The 22,717-nt window shown below is 37.4% G+C and overlaps 1 protein-coding gene across 4 annotated transcripts in view; it reads left to right on the top strand.

Annotated features, from left to right (window-relative positions):
• Positions 1-18,371, top strand: part of MYBPC1 (myosin binding protein C1) — a 110,978-nt gene extending 92,607 nt beyond the window's left edge. For 3 of the 4 annotated variants that reach the window (XM_083366016.1, XM_083366015.1, XM_083366014.1), the window contains 8 exons: positions 524-691; positions 868-956; positions 1,894-2,089; positions 3,730-3,869; positions 4,599-4,758; positions 7,632-7,768; positions 10,522-10,708; positions 17,674-18,371. In XM_083366016.1, coding sequence (XP_083222142.1) covers positions 524-691; positions 868-956; positions 1,894-2,089; positions 3,730-3,869; positions 4,599-4,758; positions 7,632-7,768; positions 10,522-10,708; positions 17,674-17,774 — 1,178 coding nt within the window. In that variant the 3' untranslated portion in view covers positions 17,775-18,371. Of the gene's footprint in view, positions 1-523; positions 692-867; positions 957-1,893; positions 2,090-3,729; positions 3,870-4,598; positions 4,759-7,631; positions 7,769-10,521; positions 10,709-15,628; positions 15,669-17,673 lie in introns of all 4 variants that reach the window. The other variant, XM_083366017.1, reaches the window with a different exon arrangement.
• The last annotated feature ends 4,346 nt before the right edge of the window (positions 18,372-22,717 follow it).

The following is a 22,717-nucleotide window of genomic DNA, read 5'->3' as shown; positions in this document are numbered from 1 at the left end:
AAATAGTTCGAAATGATCATCTTAGCCTCCCAAATTCTTTATTAGCAATTTGAATAATTTGCACAAATAATGAGCTGTCATAAGTTGACTAGTTCCTGCGGATAAGCCCTGAGCCGGGCCAAAACAGGAATGAAAGAGTTAATTAGCAAGGTCCACTCAAAAAACCTTGACAAATACTTAAACATACATTTGCCTTGCCTTCCAGCTAATATAAGAGAGAAGGAACCCGTGGCTCAGGAGGTTAAAACACTGCCTGATATATATAATCAGCCCGGGTTCGAATCTCAGATAAAGGGTATGACTAACTGATGAGAACATAAATAGTTCGAAATGATCATCTTAGCCTCCCAAATTCTTTATTAGCAATTTGAATAATTTGCACATATATATATATATATATATACAAACATACACATACACACACACACTGTATATCCATATTCCATCTGTCTTTCTATGTAATTCTGAATGTTTTTATTTCTCTTTATTTTTCTTTGTCTTTTCGGTTTTTATTCCACTTTAGCGGAAGAATGGATTGTGGCCAATAAAGATCCAACAGATAAAACAAAATTCACCATCCCTGATCTTCCAACTGGATCAAAAATCTTTGTCCGAGTAAAAGCAGTAAATGCTGCAGGTGCCAGTGAGCCCCGGCTGCATCCACAACCTATTTTAGTTAAAGAAGTTATAGGTGAGGCTGGTCATTTATTTGTAGCTCATATAAGCATTGATAAAAGTTATTTTTCCTTGCCTAATAGCCCTCATCTCTCTTTGCCCCTTGTTTTGATTCTCAATGAAAAAATATTCTATACATTGCCACATTTTGATCTTATGAATTGAGAAATAAATTCCTCTCTTTAAATTAAGAACCTCCGAAGATTCGTCTGCCAAGACACTTAAAGCAAACTTATGTTCGAAGGGTTGGAGAAGCTGTGAATCTTGTTATTCCTTTCCACGTAAGGAATGCATGAGTGTTTTTATATCTATATGCATATGGGTCTACATCTAATACTAGGTGTTTTGTGTGTAACTAATACAATTGCAGTGATAACTTCTACATTTGAAGAAGTTCTAAGAAGTTTCAATATTTGCTAAATGGCAGCAAAAGTTTAAAAATGTTGATTTTAAAAAAAAATCTTGTGTTCAAAATATGGGAATTATAACTGATCAATTTACTTGCAATACTACTGTAATCAGAGTAACTTTAAATGCCTTTAATTCTCACTCAGCGTCACAGAATACTCCAACTCTATACACGAAAGAAAGAACCGTTTTTAAAATATACATTAATTCTAGTAATCTTCCAAAGGGTAAATTTGACAAGATTGTTGATTTATTTTTATTTTATTTATCAAAATTAGGAATTACCCATCTCATTCTCAGAGTGGGTGGTGCACAGTTAAAAGCCTAAAAATCATATAAAAACGCAGTATATCAGAAGAAAGAGCCAGGTAGAAATAAAATTAAAATAAGTTAAAAGTTCAAAGGTTGGAGGGAGCCTTAAGGCTCCAATCATTCCCAGGGTTGTGTGCTACTCTGTTGAAAGGCTAGTAGAGTGAGGATATTCCACAGGACAGAAAAAATGGCAGGGAAGGCCCTTTTCCTGCAACCTCCAGCTGTGCTGATCGGAAAATTCTGGGTATTGAAGCCCACACAACTTAAAGTTGCCAAAGTTGAGAAACACTGTAACAGAGACACAAACTGAAAGGAGCCAGTTTAGAAAAGGCTGATAGCTAAACATATTCCATATGTTTAATTCAATCAGCAGTTCACGGATTTTAATTTGCAATTCTCGTGCTATTCCAACATATTTAAAGAATATCTTAAAAAGGAAATAATAATCAAGTACTATGGATACATGCCTGGGTTTTGTTTTTGTTTTTTCTGCCATAGGGAAGGCCAAGACCAAAAGTATCTTGGAAGAAAAATGGTACCCACGTAGACAAGAACCAAATTAATATCCGCAACAGTGAAAATGATTCTATCATCTTCATCCGAAAAGCAGAGAGGAGCCATTCTGGAAAATATGACATGAAGGTCAAAGTAGATAACCTCGTGGACAAAGCCACAATAGATATTCAAATAGTTGGTACGTATTGAAATTCCACCTGAGTAGAATATGGCTTGTTAGCTATAATACTTTGACAACACTTTGGCCTTAACATAACATAAATGGAGGCTATTTTACAGAGAGAGCAGGATAAAAAGGATAAGAAATTGTGGAGGGCTGAATTAAGTCCACGGTCTGGAGTCTTCCATGCCTCTTCTATAACTTAAGAGTTTGAAATAAGCTACATTATGATCCTTACCATATCTTTCTTATCAATGGCTCCTACAAACCAGAGTTATGACCAAAGCTACATTTCATCTGACTATGAAAGTCCTACAATCTAACAGTTACAACCCAGTCTTGCCTGTAACAAATAATAGTTTCTGAGGGGAGAAGCCAAAGATGTCTTCAAGGGGCATAGGACAAATTCTGACATATGTATAATGAGGTCATCACATAAGTGCTGTAATTTTACATGCATTGTTATAAACATCATTAAAGTCAGTATGTCTTGGTATCATTTATATGACACCATTATGTTACAGATGTCACTGGAAGAATATTAATAGAATAACAGAGTTGAAAAGGACTTTGGAGATCTTCCAATCCAGCCCCCTGCTCAAGGTAGGCAACCTTGCCTCTTTTATGACTCATGGACTTCAATGCCCAGAATTCCTGAGCAAGCTGGCTCAGGAATTCTGGGAGTTGAAGTCCACAAGTCATAAAAGAGCCAAGGTTGCCTAAAGGTAAAGGTTCCCCTGCACATGCGTGCTAGTCATTTCCAACTCTAGGGGCTGGTGCTCATCTCCATTTCAAAGCCGAAGAGCCAGCGCTTGTCTGAGGACATCTCCGTGGTCATGTGGCAGGCATGACTAGACGCCAAAGGTGCACAGAACGCTGTTACCTTCCCACCATAGTGATCCCTATTTTTCTACTTGCATTTTTATGTGCTTTCGAACTGCTAGGTTGGCAGAAGCTGGGACAAGTAACAGGCACTCACTCTGTTACGCAGCACTCAGGATTCGACCTGCCAAACTGCCGACCTTCTGATCGACAAGCTCAGCGTCCTAACCCACTGAGCCACTGCGTCCCTTCTTGGCTGGCTCAGGAATTCTAGGAGTTGAAGTCCACAAGTCATAAAAGAGCCAAGGTTGCCTAAACCATAACTATAGGTACAAGTTATAATATCGCAATGTGAAGCCGGCAACATCATAGTAGCAATAGCTTGACTATCCTAACCTTCAGTTCTTGGCCATCCCAGCATCAAAAGATTAGTAAATTATTATTTTTTTGTATCTTGGTGCTATTTTCATAAGCTGGTCTGAAAATCATTTGCTAAAGTAAAATAAATTTTAAAAAGCAAAGCTGTGTTTCATAGGATGTGACTGAAGAAGTTAAATGTAGTGAAATATAAGTGAAATTTTTTGAGCTGGAAAACATTAACTGTCTTCAAAGGCACTTAGAGCAGTGTGCAAGGCTGAGTTGTCACTCAGAAATAGAGTGAGAAGTCACATGAAGGAATCAAGAGCAGGCAATTCCACCTTAACAAAACTTTTGGCCATCTAAAAATTATAAACTTGGTACACTCTTTAAAAGAACGTTAAAACCTGTCAAACTGAGAGAAGCTGAAAAAAATAATTTTTACCTGTACTGTTAATTTTTCCTCTTTACTGCTGCAGATCGTCCAGGTCCACCCCAAGCAGTAAAAATTGCAGATGTCTGGGGAGAAAATGTTGCTTTGGAATGGACCCCACCAAAAGATGATGGCAATGCCAACATTACTGGTTACACAATTCAAAAAGCAGACAAAAAGAGCATGGTAGGTAGACTTTCTAACATGGCGAATCTCAGGATAAGCCACCTGGTTCTCACATAGAAGGCTGCCTTGAAACACTGCTATTATTTGTGAATCTAAATAACTTTTGAGAACTGGAACATCTGCCATTTTAATGTCCCTTAAACTGACAACTGTTATAAAAGACCTTGTATGAACGTGACAAGTATCTTTGGTAGGTTGTCTTTGTTCTTAGTATTGTTACTTTCAAATGAAGCCTCACTGTTAAAGCTATCATATTTATTTCTGCGTACCTTCTTTATATAAGTATGATTTGCATGTTTTGGGGGTGGGGGGGTTGAGTCAGACTTTAGGCTATTGCATTATATTGGCTGTTGGTACAGTTATTTATTTATAGGTGTTATTGCTATTCTTATAAATTCTCGTTAGCTGCCCAGAGTCACGCAATAATAAAGGAGGTCATTTAAGACTTCTAAGTTAGTTAGTTGCTGGTTTGAAAATAACTGAAAATAAAGGAAAAAAATAAAATTATTTATTAGGGATTTTTGAAGGGGTATTTTGATTTGATGAAGCTGTAACAGCACCAATCTCAATTGCCTTTTAATGGGTGGGCTGCTTATAATATTACCGTCATTCTTCAGTCTGCAGCATAATACAGATAGATGCTTCAAGAATGATGTCTTAGCCAGGCTACCCCTGAGCACCTAACTCTTAGGGTGTTACAAGCTCAGCTTAATTTACTCTATCTTTCAGGAATGGTACACCGTCATTGAACATTATCACCGGACCAGTGCTACTATTACTGAACTTGTAATTGGAAATGAGTATTTCTTCCGCATTTTCTCTGAAAATATGTGTGGCCTCAGTGAGGATGCAACAAGAACAAAAGAAAGTGCTGTGATCGCTAAAGATGGTTAGCTAAAACTCTGAAATTCCTGAACTATCTGACACAAATATGACAATGGAAAACAGCTAAAGGGGATATGGGAGGCTTATATTAATCTCTTAATTTTATTAAGCTGCCATAGTTTTAGCAACCACACCATTATGTAGCATAGCCAATTATGTTAATAGTAAACACTGAAAATACTTTTATTCTTTTTTTAAAAAATGGTACAGTTTGGAGAGAAAGGATAAAATAACGGAGACTGTTTTTGTTTGACCTGCATTTGGAAGAGGAAAAAACAATGTTCAAATTACTTGGATCTTTTTTTTCATACATCCCATCTGCTAAAAAATATGGGTATTATGTCTAATTTGCAAAAAAATACTGATTGCAAGCAAGGTGTCCTATGTGGATTTTGCATAACATTGTCCTGTAGGTTCTTAGTAGAATCCAATGTACCATAATTATCAATATCAAGCAAAAACCATTTGTGATAACTGAGCACTCTTGCAAAGAGGAACACGGTCAGGAAAGTGATTTAATTTTTTCCAGTAACAGCATTTTATCCAAAACTATTTAAGTACCTACCACACTATTTTTAAGGAAGATTTAAGGATCTTATGGACATTTAATTCATTTGTATTCACTCAGAATACAAATATGCATTAAACACAGTGTTTTCTTACCTTGGAAGGAAAAAAAGATTTCGTTAGTTCACACTTTAGGCAGAGATAGTACATTTTCATCCTTTTCTTGAAAAATAATCTGCAATGCACCAGGCTAAAGACACAGTGGTGGAAAACAGCTACTAATCAATCAGAATGTCAAACCAGTTTAAAAACATTTCCTTCCTCTAATCTCATTTATATTTTTTGAGATGCTAGAGGACATAGCTTCTTCCTTTTTAATTCTGCCCAACAGAATCAATGGGCAAGAAAGATGAAGAGGTGTTTTTTTAAAAAAGGAAAACTGTATAAATTATAGGCAGTTCAAAACTATGAGTCCACAAAACATAAAGTTTTCAAAGATCCATGTTCAATCCATGTTCTAACAGAATAGAAACACAAGTTAAGATAGGCAAAAAAATGGTAAGTGAGCACCTGTCCAGCCTAGATGAGTTCATATCACCAGGACCAGATGGATTACACCCCAAGGTTCTCAAGGAATTGGCAGAAGTGATCTCAGAACCACTGAACTATATTTTTCAAAGATCCTGGAGCACTGGGGAACTACCAGAGGACTGGAAAATAGCTGATATAGTTTCCATCTTCAAAAAAGGAAAAAAAATGGATCCAGGAAATTACAGACCTGTCAGCCTGACCTCAATACCTGGGAAGATTCTGGAAAAGATAATCAAACAACAAATCAGTGAACACGTAGAAGCAAACAAAGTCATTACTAAAAGCCAACATAGGTTTGTCAAAAACAGATCATGACAGACAAATCTTATTGGATTCTTTCACCAAGTGACAAAATTAGTGGATCAGAGGAATGCTGTGAATATAATTTACTTGGACTTCAGTAAGGCATTTGATAAAGTAGATCACAAACTACTACTTGATAAGATAGAAAAATGTGGGTTAGACAGCATCACCAGATGGATTTGTAGCTGGCTGACCAGTCATACTCAGTGTATGGTCCTCAATGGAACCACATCTACATGGAGGGAAGTGTGTAGTGGGGTCCCCCAGGGCTGTGTTCTAGGCCCAGTGCTCTTCAACATCTTCATCAACGATTTGGATGAGGGGATAGATGGGGAACTCATCAAATTTGCAGATGACACCAAGCTGGCAGGAATAGCCAACACTCCAGAAGACAGGCTGAAGATACAGGAGGACCTGAACAGACTTGAACACTGGGCGCTATCTAACAAAATGAAACTGAATGGTGAAAAAAGTAAGGTTCTACATTTAGGCAAGAAAAACCAAATGTACAGGTATAGTATAGGGCAGGGTCAGCAACCTGAAACAGTGAAAGAGCCACTCAGAACTGGTTCCCTCACAAAAGGAAAAACTGGGAGCCGCAAAAATGTGTGTGCATGCGCGTACATGCGCAAATGCGCAGAACAGGGTTTGACTTAAGAGTGGAGCCAAGCGAGATATGCACCTACACTGCATATTTGAATTGATTGGTTGAACATTTTTAGTCCCACATTTTTTTTTTACTATACATAGCAGAAGACTGGGAGCCACAAGAGACGGCTGAAAGAGCCGCATGCGGCTCCAGAGCCGCGGGTTGCAGACCTGTGGTATAGGGGGTACCTTGCTCAATAGTAGTGAGAGGAATCTCCGAGTCCTAGTGGACAATCACTTAAATATGAGCCAGCAGTGTGCTGCAGCTGCCAAAAAAGACAACACAGTGCTAGGCTGCATTAACACAGTGATAGAATCAAGATCACGTGAAGTATTAATAGCACTTTACAATGCCTTGGTAAGGCCACCCTTGGAAAACTGCATCCAGTTTTGGTCACCACAATGTAAAAAAAGATGTTGAGACTCTGGAAAGAGTACAGAGAAGAGTAACAAAGATGATTAGAAGTCTGGAGGCTAAAACATATAAGGAATGGCTGCTGGGATTGAGTATGTCTAGTTTAATGAAGAGAAGGACTAGGGGTGACATGATTGCAGATAATAGAACAATATGAGCTATGCAGTATCTCTTCCTAGGATTATAGGTCAGCTGCAGAGGTTAGATTCATGACCCAGGAAATAAAGTTGCTGCTTTTAGGAATTAGAAACACACACTACAGTTGCATGCCAGTGTTCTCACAATCCAGATCTAAAGTATTGCACAGTTCCATGTTTTACTGATAAACTTTGTTCTTATGTAGGTAGGAATTGGGGAGAATAACATGTTACAAAATTCTTTCTTTTAGCAATTCTTGAACTTCTCTTTTGCAGGTAAAGTCTACAAAAATCCAGTTTATGAGGAGTTCAATTTCACTGAACCACCAATGTTTACTCAGCCTTTAGTTAATACGTATGCCATATGTGGCTACAATGCAACTTTGAACTGCAGCGTACGAGGAAATCCAAAGGTAAGCTAATCCTCTAGTAAGAATCACAAAAAATACACAAGAGAATTTAAAAAGATGTGAATAAGACAAATCAGTTATAACAGTATTTCTCAACCTTGGTAGTGTGAAGATATGTAGACTTCAACTCCTAGAATTCCCCAGCCAGTTATGTCCTCAACTGGGTAAGTAATCTTTCCTCCTAAAAACCTCAGCTGCAGAAACTGAATATGACATACCAAAGTCCCACATGTGTGCAGAGCCCCATTAGAAGTTATATGTGTAACGTAGAACAGCGGTTTCTAACCTTTGCAGTTTGGCAGCCCAGCTGGCAGGGCGGAGAGGGAACTGGGCCGCATGAATGGCAGGCCGTCGCGCCTGTACACACATGCAGTGGTGGGCCAGGGCACGCATGCAGCTCTTGTGTACACGCAAACAGTCCTTGCATGAGTGGAGGGCTGGCATGCCCCCAGGCATGCCCACCAGTCTGCCATGAGGACACGTTGAGCTGCTCATGCGCATTCCAGCCAGCCACTCACATGATCCAATTCCAAATGGACCACATCCCGATAGTGGGCCACGGCCCGGGGGTTGGGGACCCCTGATTTAGAACCTATATGTGTGGACTTCAACTCCCAGAATTCCCGTGTCAACTATCCTGGCTGGGGAATTCTGGGAGTTGAAGTCCATATGTCTTCAAACTGCCAAGGTTGAGAAACACTGAGGTATAAGACTGCTATTTCTTCATCTCACTTCTTAAACATTATACATATAGGTTCTTGTTGGGCTCTGAATGGTGCAGAACTTTTATATGTGATGCTTAGTTTCTGCATCTGAGGTTTTAGGAGGAAAGGTTACTTGCCCTGTGCATGTTGAGGACATACCTTCCATTCTCTCCTTAATTCTTTTTTAACTATTAGGGTTCTGCATCATCTAGAACAGGGGTGTCAAACTGCCAGCCCGCGAGCCGGATGCATCGTGAAAAAACCGCACCCACCCCATTGCTGGCAATGGGGAAAAAGCTCCAATATGTCATGCGACGTCACGTGACGTCACGAGTTTGACATGCCTGATCTAGAACTTTCTATGCTCTAGCTGGGTTAAGGTTTAAGCTACTTTTTATTTAACATAGGGAAATATACTGGTCTTTGACTGTAATAAATATTTTGAATTTTTTTGGGAAAAAGAGAGAAAGGTGTCTATGAGGTAACAAGTGGAATTGTAACTCATGTCATGTCCCCTATTCTCAATTGTAATATCAGCTAGAAAATCCATAGTTGTAAATGCAAAACTGACCACTCAAATATACTAGTTACCAGGTAAGCTGTTTATTCTTCTACTACATCACTCTAGAGCAAAATAGATAATTTCATCAGATACATTTCTACCCATTGCATTTCACTTCTTTTATTTAACCTGATACTTATCTGGGGGTTTTTAGAATTGGAAACTAGCACAAATGCAATTTATCAGGAAAGGATGTTTACAATACTTATCATGATACTTAATAAATAGTATGACATCTTTATCTGAACCAGATGTCAGATTGATGGTTTTCCTCAGACTTGTTTCTGTTTCTGTGCAAGAACTTGAAACTTGGCAATAAAATCTATTTCCTACTAATTAAAATTAGGAAAAACTGTTTAGTAATACTTCCTGTATATTATTCCAAAGAAAATATAGGAGGACAGATGGGTTTTTAAAAAATCTTGCTATGATGAAAGAATTTACATTAGGTATTCTGGTTCAGCAGTTCTGGTATTTTGTTTTTATTGGAGATATTAAAATAATCACCTTTCTTTAACACATTTAATGGCCGCTTTGAATGATGTCATGTGAAAACCATGTGTTTAATAAAAATGCATGAAAAAGGTTGCATTTAAAAATCACATTTGAGAAAGGTGTCCCACAAACTAGCTGCAGAAATTGAAATATATTGCAGTGTTGTTCATGAAAATTTAGCATTCCATAATATATAGGTGAAGGGACGCGGTGGCTCAGTGGGTTAGGATGCTGAGCTTGTCGACCAGAAGGTCGGCAGTTTGGCGGGTCGAATCCCGAGTGCCGCGTAGCAGAGTGAGCGCCTGTTATTCGTCCCAGCTTCTGCCAACCTAGCAGTTCGAAAGCACGTAAAAATGCAAGTACTTTCCCACCACTACGGTGGGAAAGTAACAACGTTCCGTGCACCTTTGGAGTCTAGTCATGCTGGCCACATGACCACGGAGACATCCTCGGACAAGCGGTGGCTCTTCGGCTTTGAAACAGAGATGAGCACCGGCCCCTAGAGTCGGAAACAACTAGCACGCATGTGCGGGGGAACCTTTACCTTTTAATATATAGGTCTTCCAGATGGGCAATCCCTGATTTTATGACCTTTTTTGCAGCGGTTGTTAAGCAAATTTGGTGGTTGTTAAATAAATAAATGTAGTGGTCATTCCATCATGTGATCATGGGGAATGGGGAAGCCATCAAACTTTGAAACTGGGTCATAAGTAACTCTGGACAGGTTCCATGCAGCTTTAAACAGTCACTAAGCAACTGGTCGTAAGGCGAGGATTACCTGTTTGAGACTTTGGGTAAAGTTTTAGGAAAATTATGGAATGGACTTATCTAATAAAATAATTTGAAAATCTAAAAAACATTACCATTTATTTTAAGATGTCCTTAAACAGAAAATGGACCATCCAGTTCATTAACATCAAATATTATGTTACAAAAAAAAGAAAGAAAGAAATTGATCTTTAATTTCCTATCTTTTCTCTGTATTCTAACTGCAGCCCAAGATCACATGGATGAAAAATAAAATCATTATAGCGAATGACCCACGATACAGAATGTTTAGTAACCAGGGTGTTTGCACACTGGAGATCCGGAAACCCAGCCCCTATGATGGTGGCACATATACTTGCAGGGCTGTCAACAGTCTTGGTGAGGCTGAAGTTGAATCCAAATTGGAAGTCAGAGGTAAGATGGTTTCTGTTGGTAGAGTAACTTTCTTCAGTAGAAAAAAAATAGCTTCAAGGAAGATGCCTTCCTTATATGCTGACAGTTTTTGCCTCTTTGCTTTGCAAGGAAAACACATTTTAATGAATAAGTGAAGACTATCAAAAGAGTAAGTTATAGATTAATTCCATGGAAAGTAATAGCAATATTTGGATCAAATATTTATGTATAAGGAGAGTATGCAACATGGTATTTTGAATATCGTAAATATATCTGCAGATCTATGATAAATTCATCTTCAGGATGTTTCCAGAGTAAGGTGATACATAAAGAAGATTAGTAACTGGATTACAATGTTCCATTTTTAACTTAATAATTTAGTTACAAAGTGATCTAATATAAGGAACAGTTAAAGTATTACCTTTTTTCACTGACCTCATACAATACTCTGTAATGCACATTGTCCACAGAATCTTTTGGGACTGTCTAGCTTTTGTTTCCTATTTACTTCTGAATCTTTATTAGCTCCATAATTATAGTATTATGAAGTTGAAAATCCATAGTGGCATTCATTGCTCATATAATGCATCTGATTTAGTTAATGTATTGTTTTGGAATTTGTGTACTTTCTTTATCTTGCCCAAAGACTCAAGCAAGATAGAAGTCTTGTACAATACAGTAGTTACATTTCCTGATTGTCCCGGTTTCTCTATTATCTATTTTTCTGCATAGAAGGCATGATGTCATTTCAAGGAATTCACTCTTCCATTTCACATAATAGAACTCTCCAAATTGTTAGCGAGCATCACCAAAAACAGCTAACATGGGAAAAGCTGAGTTTGGATAAAACTGTTAGATAGTATTCTTAGAAAGCATAAGATTAGAAGGCTTATAAGTTCTAAATTGCCATTATTTATTTATTTATTTATTTATTATTGGGACTTATATGCCGCCCTATTTCCCGAAGGACTCAGGGCGGCTAACAACAATAACGTACAATAAATACAGAAGTTAAATAAAAATTAAAATTAAAGGCCCCTGTCATTATAAACTGTCATTCATAAACCTCTAAATGTATGCTTTCCGCATATCCAATATGTGATTGTTTCATTTCAATCCAGCAAAGAATGACACCCTAGAACATTCACCCTAGAACAGACATGTCAAACACAAGGCCCGGGGGCTGGATCCGGCCCGCGAAGTGGTTTCATGCGGCCCATGAAGCCATCCTGGAAACAGTGAGGGAACGGCCCCCACTGCCTTGGCCCTGGCCCAGAGACCCTCAGATCTGTCCCACTCCTGCCCAGGCCCCCATAGGCACCCTTGATGCGAACGATGTAGACCTGGCCACGCCCACCCAGTAGGCCATACGCACTCTAGCCACGCCCACCCAGTAGGCCACGCCCACCCTGGCCATACCCACCCAGCCCCTTGAGGGCAACCGCAATGCTGATGTGGCCCTCAATGAAATTGAGTTTGACACCCCTGCCCTAGAACATTCATCGTGTTTAGTGTCTATGGCACTAGTAACCATGATTTATGTCTCCCATTTCTGAGCACTGAGACATTTTAGAGGTGCAAGGATTGATCCAGTTTCCTTGGAAAGAAACTACTGAAGGCTGACAGGTCCTAGACAAATATAACAAAATTTCTTCTTCACATTGCAATTTTCATTCTTTATTATTTCCCTTCATTACCTAGAAATGGAAAGTCTAAAAAGCCTCCACACTGAAAGCTTGGTTGCCAATTTTTTGCAGTCATAAAATGATGTTTGCTAAATGTTTCACTTCAGTTATCTTTGGGTTGGGTTGTGGGTTTTTTGGTCTCTTTCCCCCTTAATATTTATTATCTGAAATCCAATACTTTTTATTCATTGTCTGAATGATCATCTATCATTAGAGCAGTTCAGCCTGCTAAAGTGGTTGGACATGTAGTCAAAGAACCTTCCAACCTATCAGTTAAATTTCCAGTGACTTCAGAGTTATATCTATTGATGTCAGTGGGATTTACTTCTGAAGAAATATACATATACCAAGGAGTGGCCTCCTCTGTAAACCCGTGAATTTCATATAAGGCTTTCATATGAAGATACATTTCCAGATATTCAAAATCATATGATTTCATACAAACTTCTTTTGTTTAATTTATTTTAATGGGGGATTGGGTGAAGATATCACACACTGTAAGAGTAGGGAAAAGTAGTCAAGAGTTTTAATGCAGAAGAACAATGATTTATGATCCTTTTGTGATAATCATAGCTAGCGCCCAATTTTGTTTTTATATTTGCACTTCGATTCATAATTCCTTGTACACGGGGCACTCGGAAGTTAGAAGTTCTCATGTATCCACTATAGTTATCTGTAAATGGAATCAAAGAAATCTGATATGTAAGGTCTTTGAATTTGCCTAAGCCCATCATACTACAGGAAAATGTTTAACTCTTTCCCCCGCATTTTTCCTGGGTGAAAACTGCTTCTGAAACAGTCAATATTTCTTGTCCTCTCTTGTTCAAAAACAAAGAATTATCTTTTCCCTTCCTGGCACCTTCTGAATGTGTAGGGATAATGCCTTCCAGATTCTTAGCCAGAATGGCAAAGCTTGGAAAAGCCAACTTACAATAACTATTTGCAGTTGTGTGTGAAATGATATTGGTTTATTGTAGATTTTGCCCATTGTTTAGTCTCTGTCCCTGCCCTGACTAAACTGGCACTGAGATATTCACCCTTTGAGATGCCAAACAGAATAAGCTCCAAGAAACTAATTATCCATAGTATTCATCCAATAAAGAAGATGAGAGCTCTGAATACACTGATTCTTTATAATTAAAAAAATAATGAGATAACTAGTTTCTTTTATTTTCACCTTTTTCAAAGACTTGGCAGATGAAAGAAAAGACAAGTCAGATTAACTCAGGAATTTTCAAATGAACAAATCACTTTGGAACACTCCCAAAGCTACAATTAATTATTCCCAAGAACTTCTATAGACATCAGTAGAACTACCCTAGATTGTATACTGCTAAGCTTGTAAGCCGCCCTGAGTCTTCGGAGAAGGGCGGGATATAAATGGAATTTATATATGTATATATGTATGTATGTATGTGTGTGTGTGTGTATACACACACACACACACACACACATACACATATATACACATATACATACATATACATACATATATACATATATACATATACACATACACATACACATACACATATACATACATACATACATACATACATACATACATACATATATATATATATATATATATATATATATATATGTTTAAGTATTTGTCAAGGCTTTTTGAATGGACCTTGCTAATTAACTCTTTCATTCCTGTTTTTGGCCCGGCTATATATATTCTGATTATGGTGCCCTAAGATATAATTGATGCTTTAATATCACTCATTACAGTTTAATATTGGACAGAATCATATTTCTCTATGTGTTGGAAGCTTAAAAGAATTACAGCTGGTGTTGCAGTTCTGAAAGAAAAGAAGAAGCAGCTTAATATTGTTAAACAGTGATGGGATAGAATTTAAATGAAATTAAACATTGGTTAATAATTCTGCAATTATATAACATGGAGAAATTTTGCCAGAAAAACCAACATTCTTGGAGGAGCAGAAACTGATGTTTAAAATCATATTCAACTGGACATTACCTTTCATTTTATTCCTTTCTTGTTATATAAAATGTGTTTGCATGATAAGTGTGTATTTCATACATGTTCTTCATCTTTGCACCATGACATACTTCTATGGCATGGGCAAAGAAGGTCAAATTAATCAAGACTATATAGTAACTAGTGTCTAGATTATAGTAACTAAGGTTAAATTTTCATTTATCAATAAATATAGCCTTATTTCCATGTTCTTTTTAAAAAATATATTCTTAGTCAATATCAAATAGTTGTTTTCGATAAATGTATCATATGTTAAAAAGTATTTCTAGATAGTTTATATTCAGAAGGGCAGAATTATAAAGAATAGAGCTGAATAAGTAATAAACATTCTCTCAGCAGAATCATATCATGAGTGTTTACATTGTCAAGAATAAAAATGATAACATATAATTTAGTGGTACATTAAGAATGTCCACACACTTGGGAATAAGCTCTGATAGACACCATGAAATTTACTATTGAGGAAACACAGGAGTGTGCAGTATATTTTATAAAGTGAGTTGTAACCTGTAATATAATGATTTAGTAGCTACCTATAATGTATTTTTAAGAAAATATTTTTCTCCTATAAAATGCATAGTTTAAAAGGCTAATGTAGAATAAATACAGCTGGTTAAATTATATCAGCCTTGTGCAAAAGTATATACTGAAATGTTATCTTTATACAGTAATACTTGATAAATTTGCCTAGTAGTTATTCAACTAAAAATAGATATAGATATAGATGGTTCAATGCTATGCATATGGCTTTTTCCTATACTGAGAAACACTCTGGATATACTTGTGTGTGAGTGTCTGTGCGTGTACATATATCTATATCTATAATTTTAATTTTAATTAAATTGTTTTAATTTAGTTTAACCTAATTTTTGTTTTAGTCCTAGATTAGTGACACAATTAGATTGGCTCCTTTATCTCACTTAGATTAGTGTGGCAGCCAATCATTTGTGTTTGTGCATAATTAATTAAGCTTCCTACCTTAATGATAATGCTGAAAGTGTGCTAGACCCCTTCATCTTTTGATTTTCCATTGTCTTCCTCGTTCTCATTCTCTCTCTCTCTCTCTCTCTCTCTCTCTCTCTCTCTCTCTCTCTCTCTCTCTCTCTCTCTCTCTCATGTTTTACATGACTAAGGAATTAAATCATCATCTTTTCATCACTGTGGTCATAATTTCACTCAATAGAGTCTGTACGTTTATGTTTAGAAAGTAAAGTGCTTACAACTTCTTTCTCTCTCTCTCTCCTGTAGTTACACAGTAAGGATTTTTGAATGTATAATGTCATCTAAGGTAAGCTTTCATATGGTCTCCGCATATGAAGCTTATTTCTGTTGTCATGTCATACAAAACCTATGGAAGTATGGCATAATTTTCATTATGTCATTTAATGAAAATGGGGTAGTAAAATCAATGTAGCAACGGACTGACTATTTGTACTGTGTTCTTAATTAACAACTCTCGCTGAATCTGCTGAAGAAATGCTTGTGATAGCAGTTCCCGCTGTGACGCCAACACATACTAACAAGCTATAGAGGGAGTGATAAAGCATGAAACAGGCTAACAGCTTACTATACATAAATAAGCATAAATCACAGCACTGAAGTCTAATGCCAGTTATTTGCCTCAAGGTTCAGGAAGCTAGGAAGTAACCCTATTTAATTATACCAAACTCTTACCTCCTTTTCTTGAAAATGTACACTGCAGCAACTTAAGAAATTAGTTTAAAAGCATGCCACATTTTGTGTGTCAGAGCATAAAAAGATAAAGAAAGAAAGAAAGAAAGAAAGAAAGAAAGAAAGAAAGAAAGAAAGAAAGAAAGAAAACTTTGACAGCATATTTAATTGCTCTAAACTAAATCAAGTAGTTTTGTTTTAGCTGGGTTGTGCACAGAATTATCATTTGCATTTTTATTTGCTTGAATGTGCAAAATAAGTATTTCTGTAACAGTAAATCATAAAATATAGTCCAGAGAGTTTTGAAAGAGTTTTGCATTTGAGATTAATGGTAGAAACATTTAAAGGTAAGTTGTTTATAAAAGGGCATGTTTTTTTCCCCTGTCTCTCTCTCTAGCCAAGGCTGTCTTTAAAAAAAGCATTTCAGTGTTTGTTTTTTAACTATTGTTACTTCACCGAATCTCAGCAAGCTAAGGTAACTTTTTTTGGGAATTTAGACGATTAGTATGGCCTAGAGAACCTTGTACAGAATTCTTATCATACCAACATTGCTAAACAATCCAAAAAAGAGCATGAGGTTACTATATTGCACTGGGTTCGGCACCTTTTGCATATTCTTACATTATTGGTCTGGTGGGTTATATTAACTCCCACTGCGAATTTATAATATCAGCCATTCCCATCTAGATAGCTTGGTTTCAATCACTGACAAATGTGTAGCGTGGTGAAGATATTGATAGGGAGGTCATTGTATGCAGTAATTTCATACTCAGGGGCACACATGAAAAGAAGGTGTGGTCATCAGCATCAAAATGGCTGGCACAGATGGGCAATCAAAATCCCACCTCTTTTTATGTGTGTATGGTGCATGTGATGCATGTTAAAAAGGACTGGGGCTTTGATTGCCCAGTTGTACCAGCCATTTTAATGATGTTGACCCTCCCCTAATTATAGCTCAGTGTAACATGGTTACTGGGGATGTGGAAACAAAAACAATCACATGGTTAAAATGTAATAAAACCTTAATATCATTATTGTTTACAGAAGAAAAGTGTTGGGTTCCCCTTGGTATTTGCCTTTTGAATATTTTTGATGCTATAACAGATATTATTTTGGATGACTTTCACTATGTGGACCCCCAGCATCCTGCTGAGTCTCCTTTCTTCTCCTTCTCCCACTTCCTTATTCCAATAATTAGAATATGGATAGGCAACTTCACTTCAAAGCTTCTTCACCATATTTGGCTTGGAGAATTTATGAAGACTCACATTATGAGTCTTTGATGAGTATCTGACAACTTTACAGCCACAAGAACAACTTGCCATTTTTGGCAGCAACTTCATGCTGGATCCATCAAATCCCCATCCATTGGACAGTGAAAATGGTTACTGGAACATAGAATTCCTGACCTATCATTCTTGGAAGAATTTATTTCATTCACACGGAAAGAAAAAATAGTAGCAACCGGAGAGCAATCCTGTCTAAAAATCCTAAATCTATTTACACTAAAGGAAGCTCTGTTAAAACCATGGCATATTTCTCCTTTTGTAATTGCACAAATGTGTGCAGGTATAAAGATCAAATCTATTTTTTGGTTGTTTTCATAATTGTCTTGTTCTCAGGTGGTCTCTCGTTCTTCCGACTACTACTGCAAGGGGTACCTCCGCATATTGCCCAGTCCTATATGAAAGAAATGGAAGCAAGCAAGTTTGGAAAAAAATAAATTCTGCCCCCAAGTGCTTCTCTGCTTCTGCACCAGAAACTGCTAGCCACTCCACAGCCTCTCATTTTTACCATGATCTTCCTAACTCATATATTGCCCCTTCCGTCTCGCTCGTGTTGCTGGTGGAAAGAAAAACTCACGCATGGATTGCTTTTCTTTTCTTTTCTTTTTTTTTGACGTTTAATGAAATAAGCTGATGCTTACCTGCATTTTGTACCACTGTGTATTTCTGTATCCTTTTCTTTGCCCTCTCTTTTTTAATGAAGAAAAGAAGACAAGCTAAAGAAATGTGCATGAGAGCTCATTTTTAGTTTCTAATTTATATGGCTAGATACTTTTTTTGTGAAAAGCAGATGCTGCCATGCCCAATAACAATGCAATCAAAACATACCTCTTTTGATAACCAAATAACAAATTATAGGTGGACATGTCTCCTGTGTACATGATTTACAGCATGTAACCATTAATTGACCTGAATGCATCTAAATTTAAAAGCGTTTTTTTTCTCTGTTGTTTATTTGTGAATCCCATTTCTTTGAGCTATTACAGGGGATTTTTTCTGGTGATGTACAATAAAGCTGAAGTGTTTATGACCTAGCCACATATTTGGGATTCTTATGCTTATTTGATGTTATGCTATCACTGTTATTTTGTTTTCATCATGTCTTGGCTTTCTGTTTGCAATTACAAACACTGGATTACGGGCTGGGATGCAGATACATTCACATATATTCTTATCCATTTAATTAGTCCATTTGGGGCTAAGCACTGTTGTATAAACCACACAAGAAAGGAAAATTAAAGGCATCATATTACAAAAAGAAATATCATATAAGTGAGTCTAGTTTGCGCCAACTCCTTTCATTATTCCTCTCCATACCTTTTTGTCCTGCAAAACTTCTGGGCTTTCATCCTGACCATTTACCACTTCATACATCTTTTGCGAACTTTATCCAAACACAACTTTCTCAGTCTTCTCCTTTCAATACATTCAATCTTTCCTCATACACTTGTTTGGTGAGTCAGTGCTGACTCTCTCCATGAACACATTTCCTCATCTTCCTGGCCACAAATTTTTGTATCATTTATTCAGCACTTAATTCTTTCTTTTCTTGTTCATTATACATACTACTTAAGTACCCACTGCATTCAACTTTTGTGTTTTTACACCATGGCAAACTCTCATTTTCATACAATAAAGTGTACAGAAGCTTACTATGGGCAATTCCATTTGTTTACACAAACCTGCGAATAATACCTGACAGCACTGATCAATTTAGGCATATTTTGGCCCAAACCTAGTTTTATCCCAAGCATTTTCACATTATTCTATGTAAGGCAAGGTCTCCAAAATAGAATAGAATAGAATAGAATAGAATAGAATAGAATAGAATAGAATAGAATAGAATAGAATAGAATAGAATAGAATAGAATAGAATAGAATAGAACAGAACAGACCTGGAAGGGACCTTCGACGTCTTCCTCAGGAAGATCAAAACCACTTCACAGATTCATCAGGAAGACCACACCTAAATGACCCACATAGGAGAAAGGATTTAGGAGAAACTATTCTTAACGAGACTCTGCCTACTCACCTAACAACCCTATTCAGATTAGATGAGAAATGAAACCACCCTGGAGGACAAATATGGGGTTTCCCCTAACCAACTTGCTCAGAGTGAAGCAGCTATTTCAATAAGCAGTAAAATATTTCAAACTAAAAAGATAAGTATATATGCCATGACTCAATTTCCAAATAACTCCACCTGGATGACTGAGAATCTTCATCGACAGACTAATACAGTATATGTAAGACATATATTGACAATTTCTAGCACAGCAGCTTATACATATTAATAGAGTTACCAAAAATTAGTTCTTTTGAAGCATTTCATGTAGTTATCACCTATTCACATAATTCCAAGCATGTTTTATCAAAAATGCCAGTGGAATTAAGCTCAGTGGAATTTCTTGATTTCAAGGTTTAAGACTGTGTGCATGGTAATTGTTTTAATGTATTAATAACTACATCTGGAAATTAAAATAATATAGGAGTGCCTGAAAGACACACCACAACCCTTTAGGTCAATGGATACAAAGCCAACTTTAATTCTTACGCTTTATGAATGGGTACTGCATTACCTGCTGAACTCGAATGTAGTATTTTGAAGGAAAGTTATGCTGATTGAGTTCCTTATTTTCTGTCAAACAGGCCAAGGCAGAGGAACAATAGGCAAACTTCACATGCAAAGCTTCTAGGCCTAAGCAGATCAAAATGTATTTGAATTTTTTGTGTTATGGCTACCAAGTAATGGTTGCATGAAGTTTTGCTGCCCAGATCTGATAATCTTAGTTTGTGTAGCTGATCCAGACTTCAGAGAATGCTCTCTACATATCCTCTGAAATATGTTTTGCATTTCAAGACTGAGTGCCCCAGAATCTATATGGCACTTTGCGATAAATAAGTGGGTTTTGGGTTGTGATTTGGGCACTTGGTCTCTAAAAGGTTCGCCATCACTGCCCTAGAATGTTATTATTCAGGACAGCATGGACATACAAGACACCCAACTCTGTGTTCAGAGACTTGCTTACAGCAGGAGTTTCATAGACATAAACAAGATACAGCAGAAAAGTGCTTTATTGCAGATAAGAAAAAGGCCACTTATGCACAAAAATTCTGCCCTGTGTAGAACAAAGAAATCAAGTTTTCTAATATGTATGTTCCAGGATTTAAATACCAGGAGTCTTTGAATCAATGGCCTTCTGGTCATTCTTTTCCCAGCCAAATCTCTTAGACATAGACATCTGTTCAATGTTTATATATTGTTCTGTCTGGAGTTTGGACAGGTAATTCATTGGTTACACCTCAGTTTTATAACCATCAGTGATGCTGTGCACCATCCCCCAGCACAGTAGCATTTCACAGGTAATAAGGTACCTTCTACTGTATATTCTGTATTTAAAAATCAGACATAAAAACAGGCAAAAGAAAATAAAAGATTTTTGAGAAGGCAAAAGAGCTTAGAGATGGATTGGAGCTGATGTTGTAGGTATTGTCAGTGAAGTAACCATCAGAATCATGAGAATTTAGAAGTAGAGATCAGCGATTAATCTCCTTACCAATTAAAGATCTCCAGAAGCAGCAATACAGATGGATGAATATCTTTACTATTTATTCTATACTTTCTCTTACATGTGACAAGTTTCTGAAATTTCCTACCATTTACATACAAGTGCAGCAACTCTGTACATTAAAACATACAAACACAAATCAAAACTCTGATTATGAAATGTACATAATATTTTTTAATTCATGCTGTCATAATCACAGTGTTAAGATGTAGCAGAAGGATTAAATAGAGCAATTACTTCCTAATGTGCCTGGAGCAACTGTTTTCCAATGCAAGGCTTATATTGAAAAGTTCTGGAAAAACGCATCAGTTTGATAATTATATACAGGCAAGGCAAACGTGTTGATATTAGCCTTCCTTCAGCCTTGTGCTTTGTAGATATCAACTCCTGTAATTGCTGCATGGGCAAGACTCAGGAAGGATGCAAGAGAAAGTGGCTATAACAAACATGAGCACAGTTTAGTACATGCACACCCTTCTATGTTAAAATATGGCTTGTGGTTCAGTGTGCTGTTCATATCTAAGCAACTGGGTTCAAAAGTTTTTTTTTTAAAAAAAAGTGGTTTGATTAACAACATATTATGTGACTGCAGTCAAAATTATAGCATACAACGTTTTTCTGTGCATCATCCCCCAGTACAGTAGCTACAGGTTTGTTTGTGCATGGAAATGTTCCTACACGGCGATTGCTGAATTGGCGAGACCTGCATAGTCCTGGTTTACTTAACCTTGGTTTGCTCACATTAGTCTTCTGAATTTGCCCAGTGAGCTAATTCACACAACACAGATAAATAAAGACGAAACGCAGCCTTCGGGATCACCTCAGAATCAACGCCACCTGGTCTGTTGCCCTCTGACTGTCTGAGGATGACCCCACCTTCTCCAGACCAGACAGAATCAATGCCACCTGGTCTGTTGCCCTCTGACTGTCTGAGGATGACCCCACCTTCTCCAGGCCAGACGGAAACAACGGATTCCCTCCAGCTACCTGCACTACTAGCTCTACTGCGAAGGAAAGGCAGCTGCTGGCAAAAAAGCAAGTCCGCCGGAGAGAATAGATTAGTCACTAGAATAATAACTTTATTGTCATTTTAAATGTACACTAATCAGCACACATTAAAATGAGATTTCGTTGCATACAGGGTAACCACCTCCAATATACACTGCATAAACCTGACCAGAAATACACACACACACACACACAGGACCCAGAGAAACAACACAGTCTAGTTCGGATGTATACATATACATGGCAAAAAAAAAAAAGGAATCTTGCGAGTTTACCAGACGGGTGGCCTTGAGCCTTGGTGGAGCAGTGGGCTAATGCCTCCTTAAGTAACACCAGCTGCCTGCAATTAGTGCAGGTTCGCGTCCCACCAGGCTCAAGGTTGACTCAGCCTTCCATCCTTCCGAGGTAGGTAAAATGAGGACCCAGATTGTTGGGGGCAATTAAGCTGACTTTGTAATAATGCCGCTTGGGGTGTGTGTGTGTGTGAAAGCCCTAACAAGCAGGCATATACATAGAATGAAGGCTACTGCTAAGCTTATAAGCCGCCCTGAGTCTTTGGAGAAGGGCGGGGATATAAACGGAATTAAAATAAATAAAATAAATAAATACCGAATCGGGTAGTCTGCTAATCTAGTAGTCTAGAGCAGCGTTTCCCAACCTTAGGAACTTGAAGATGCGTGGACTTCAACTCCCAGAATTCCCCAGCCAGCTATGCTGGCTGGGGAATTCTGGGAGTTGAAGTCCACGCATCTTCAAGTTCCTAAGGTTGGGAAACGCTGCTCTAGAGAAGGAAGGCTCCGAGT

The sequence above is a fragment of the Vipera ursinii genome (assembly GCF_947247035.1).
Source record: "Vipera ursinii genome assembly, chromosome: 6".
In the NCBI taxonomy this organism is placed as follows: domain Eukaryota; kingdom Metazoa; phylum Chordata; class Lepidosauria; order Squamata; family Viperidae; genus Vipera; species Vipera ursinii.
This window is presented reverse-complemented; position numbering and strand designations above follow the sequence as displayed.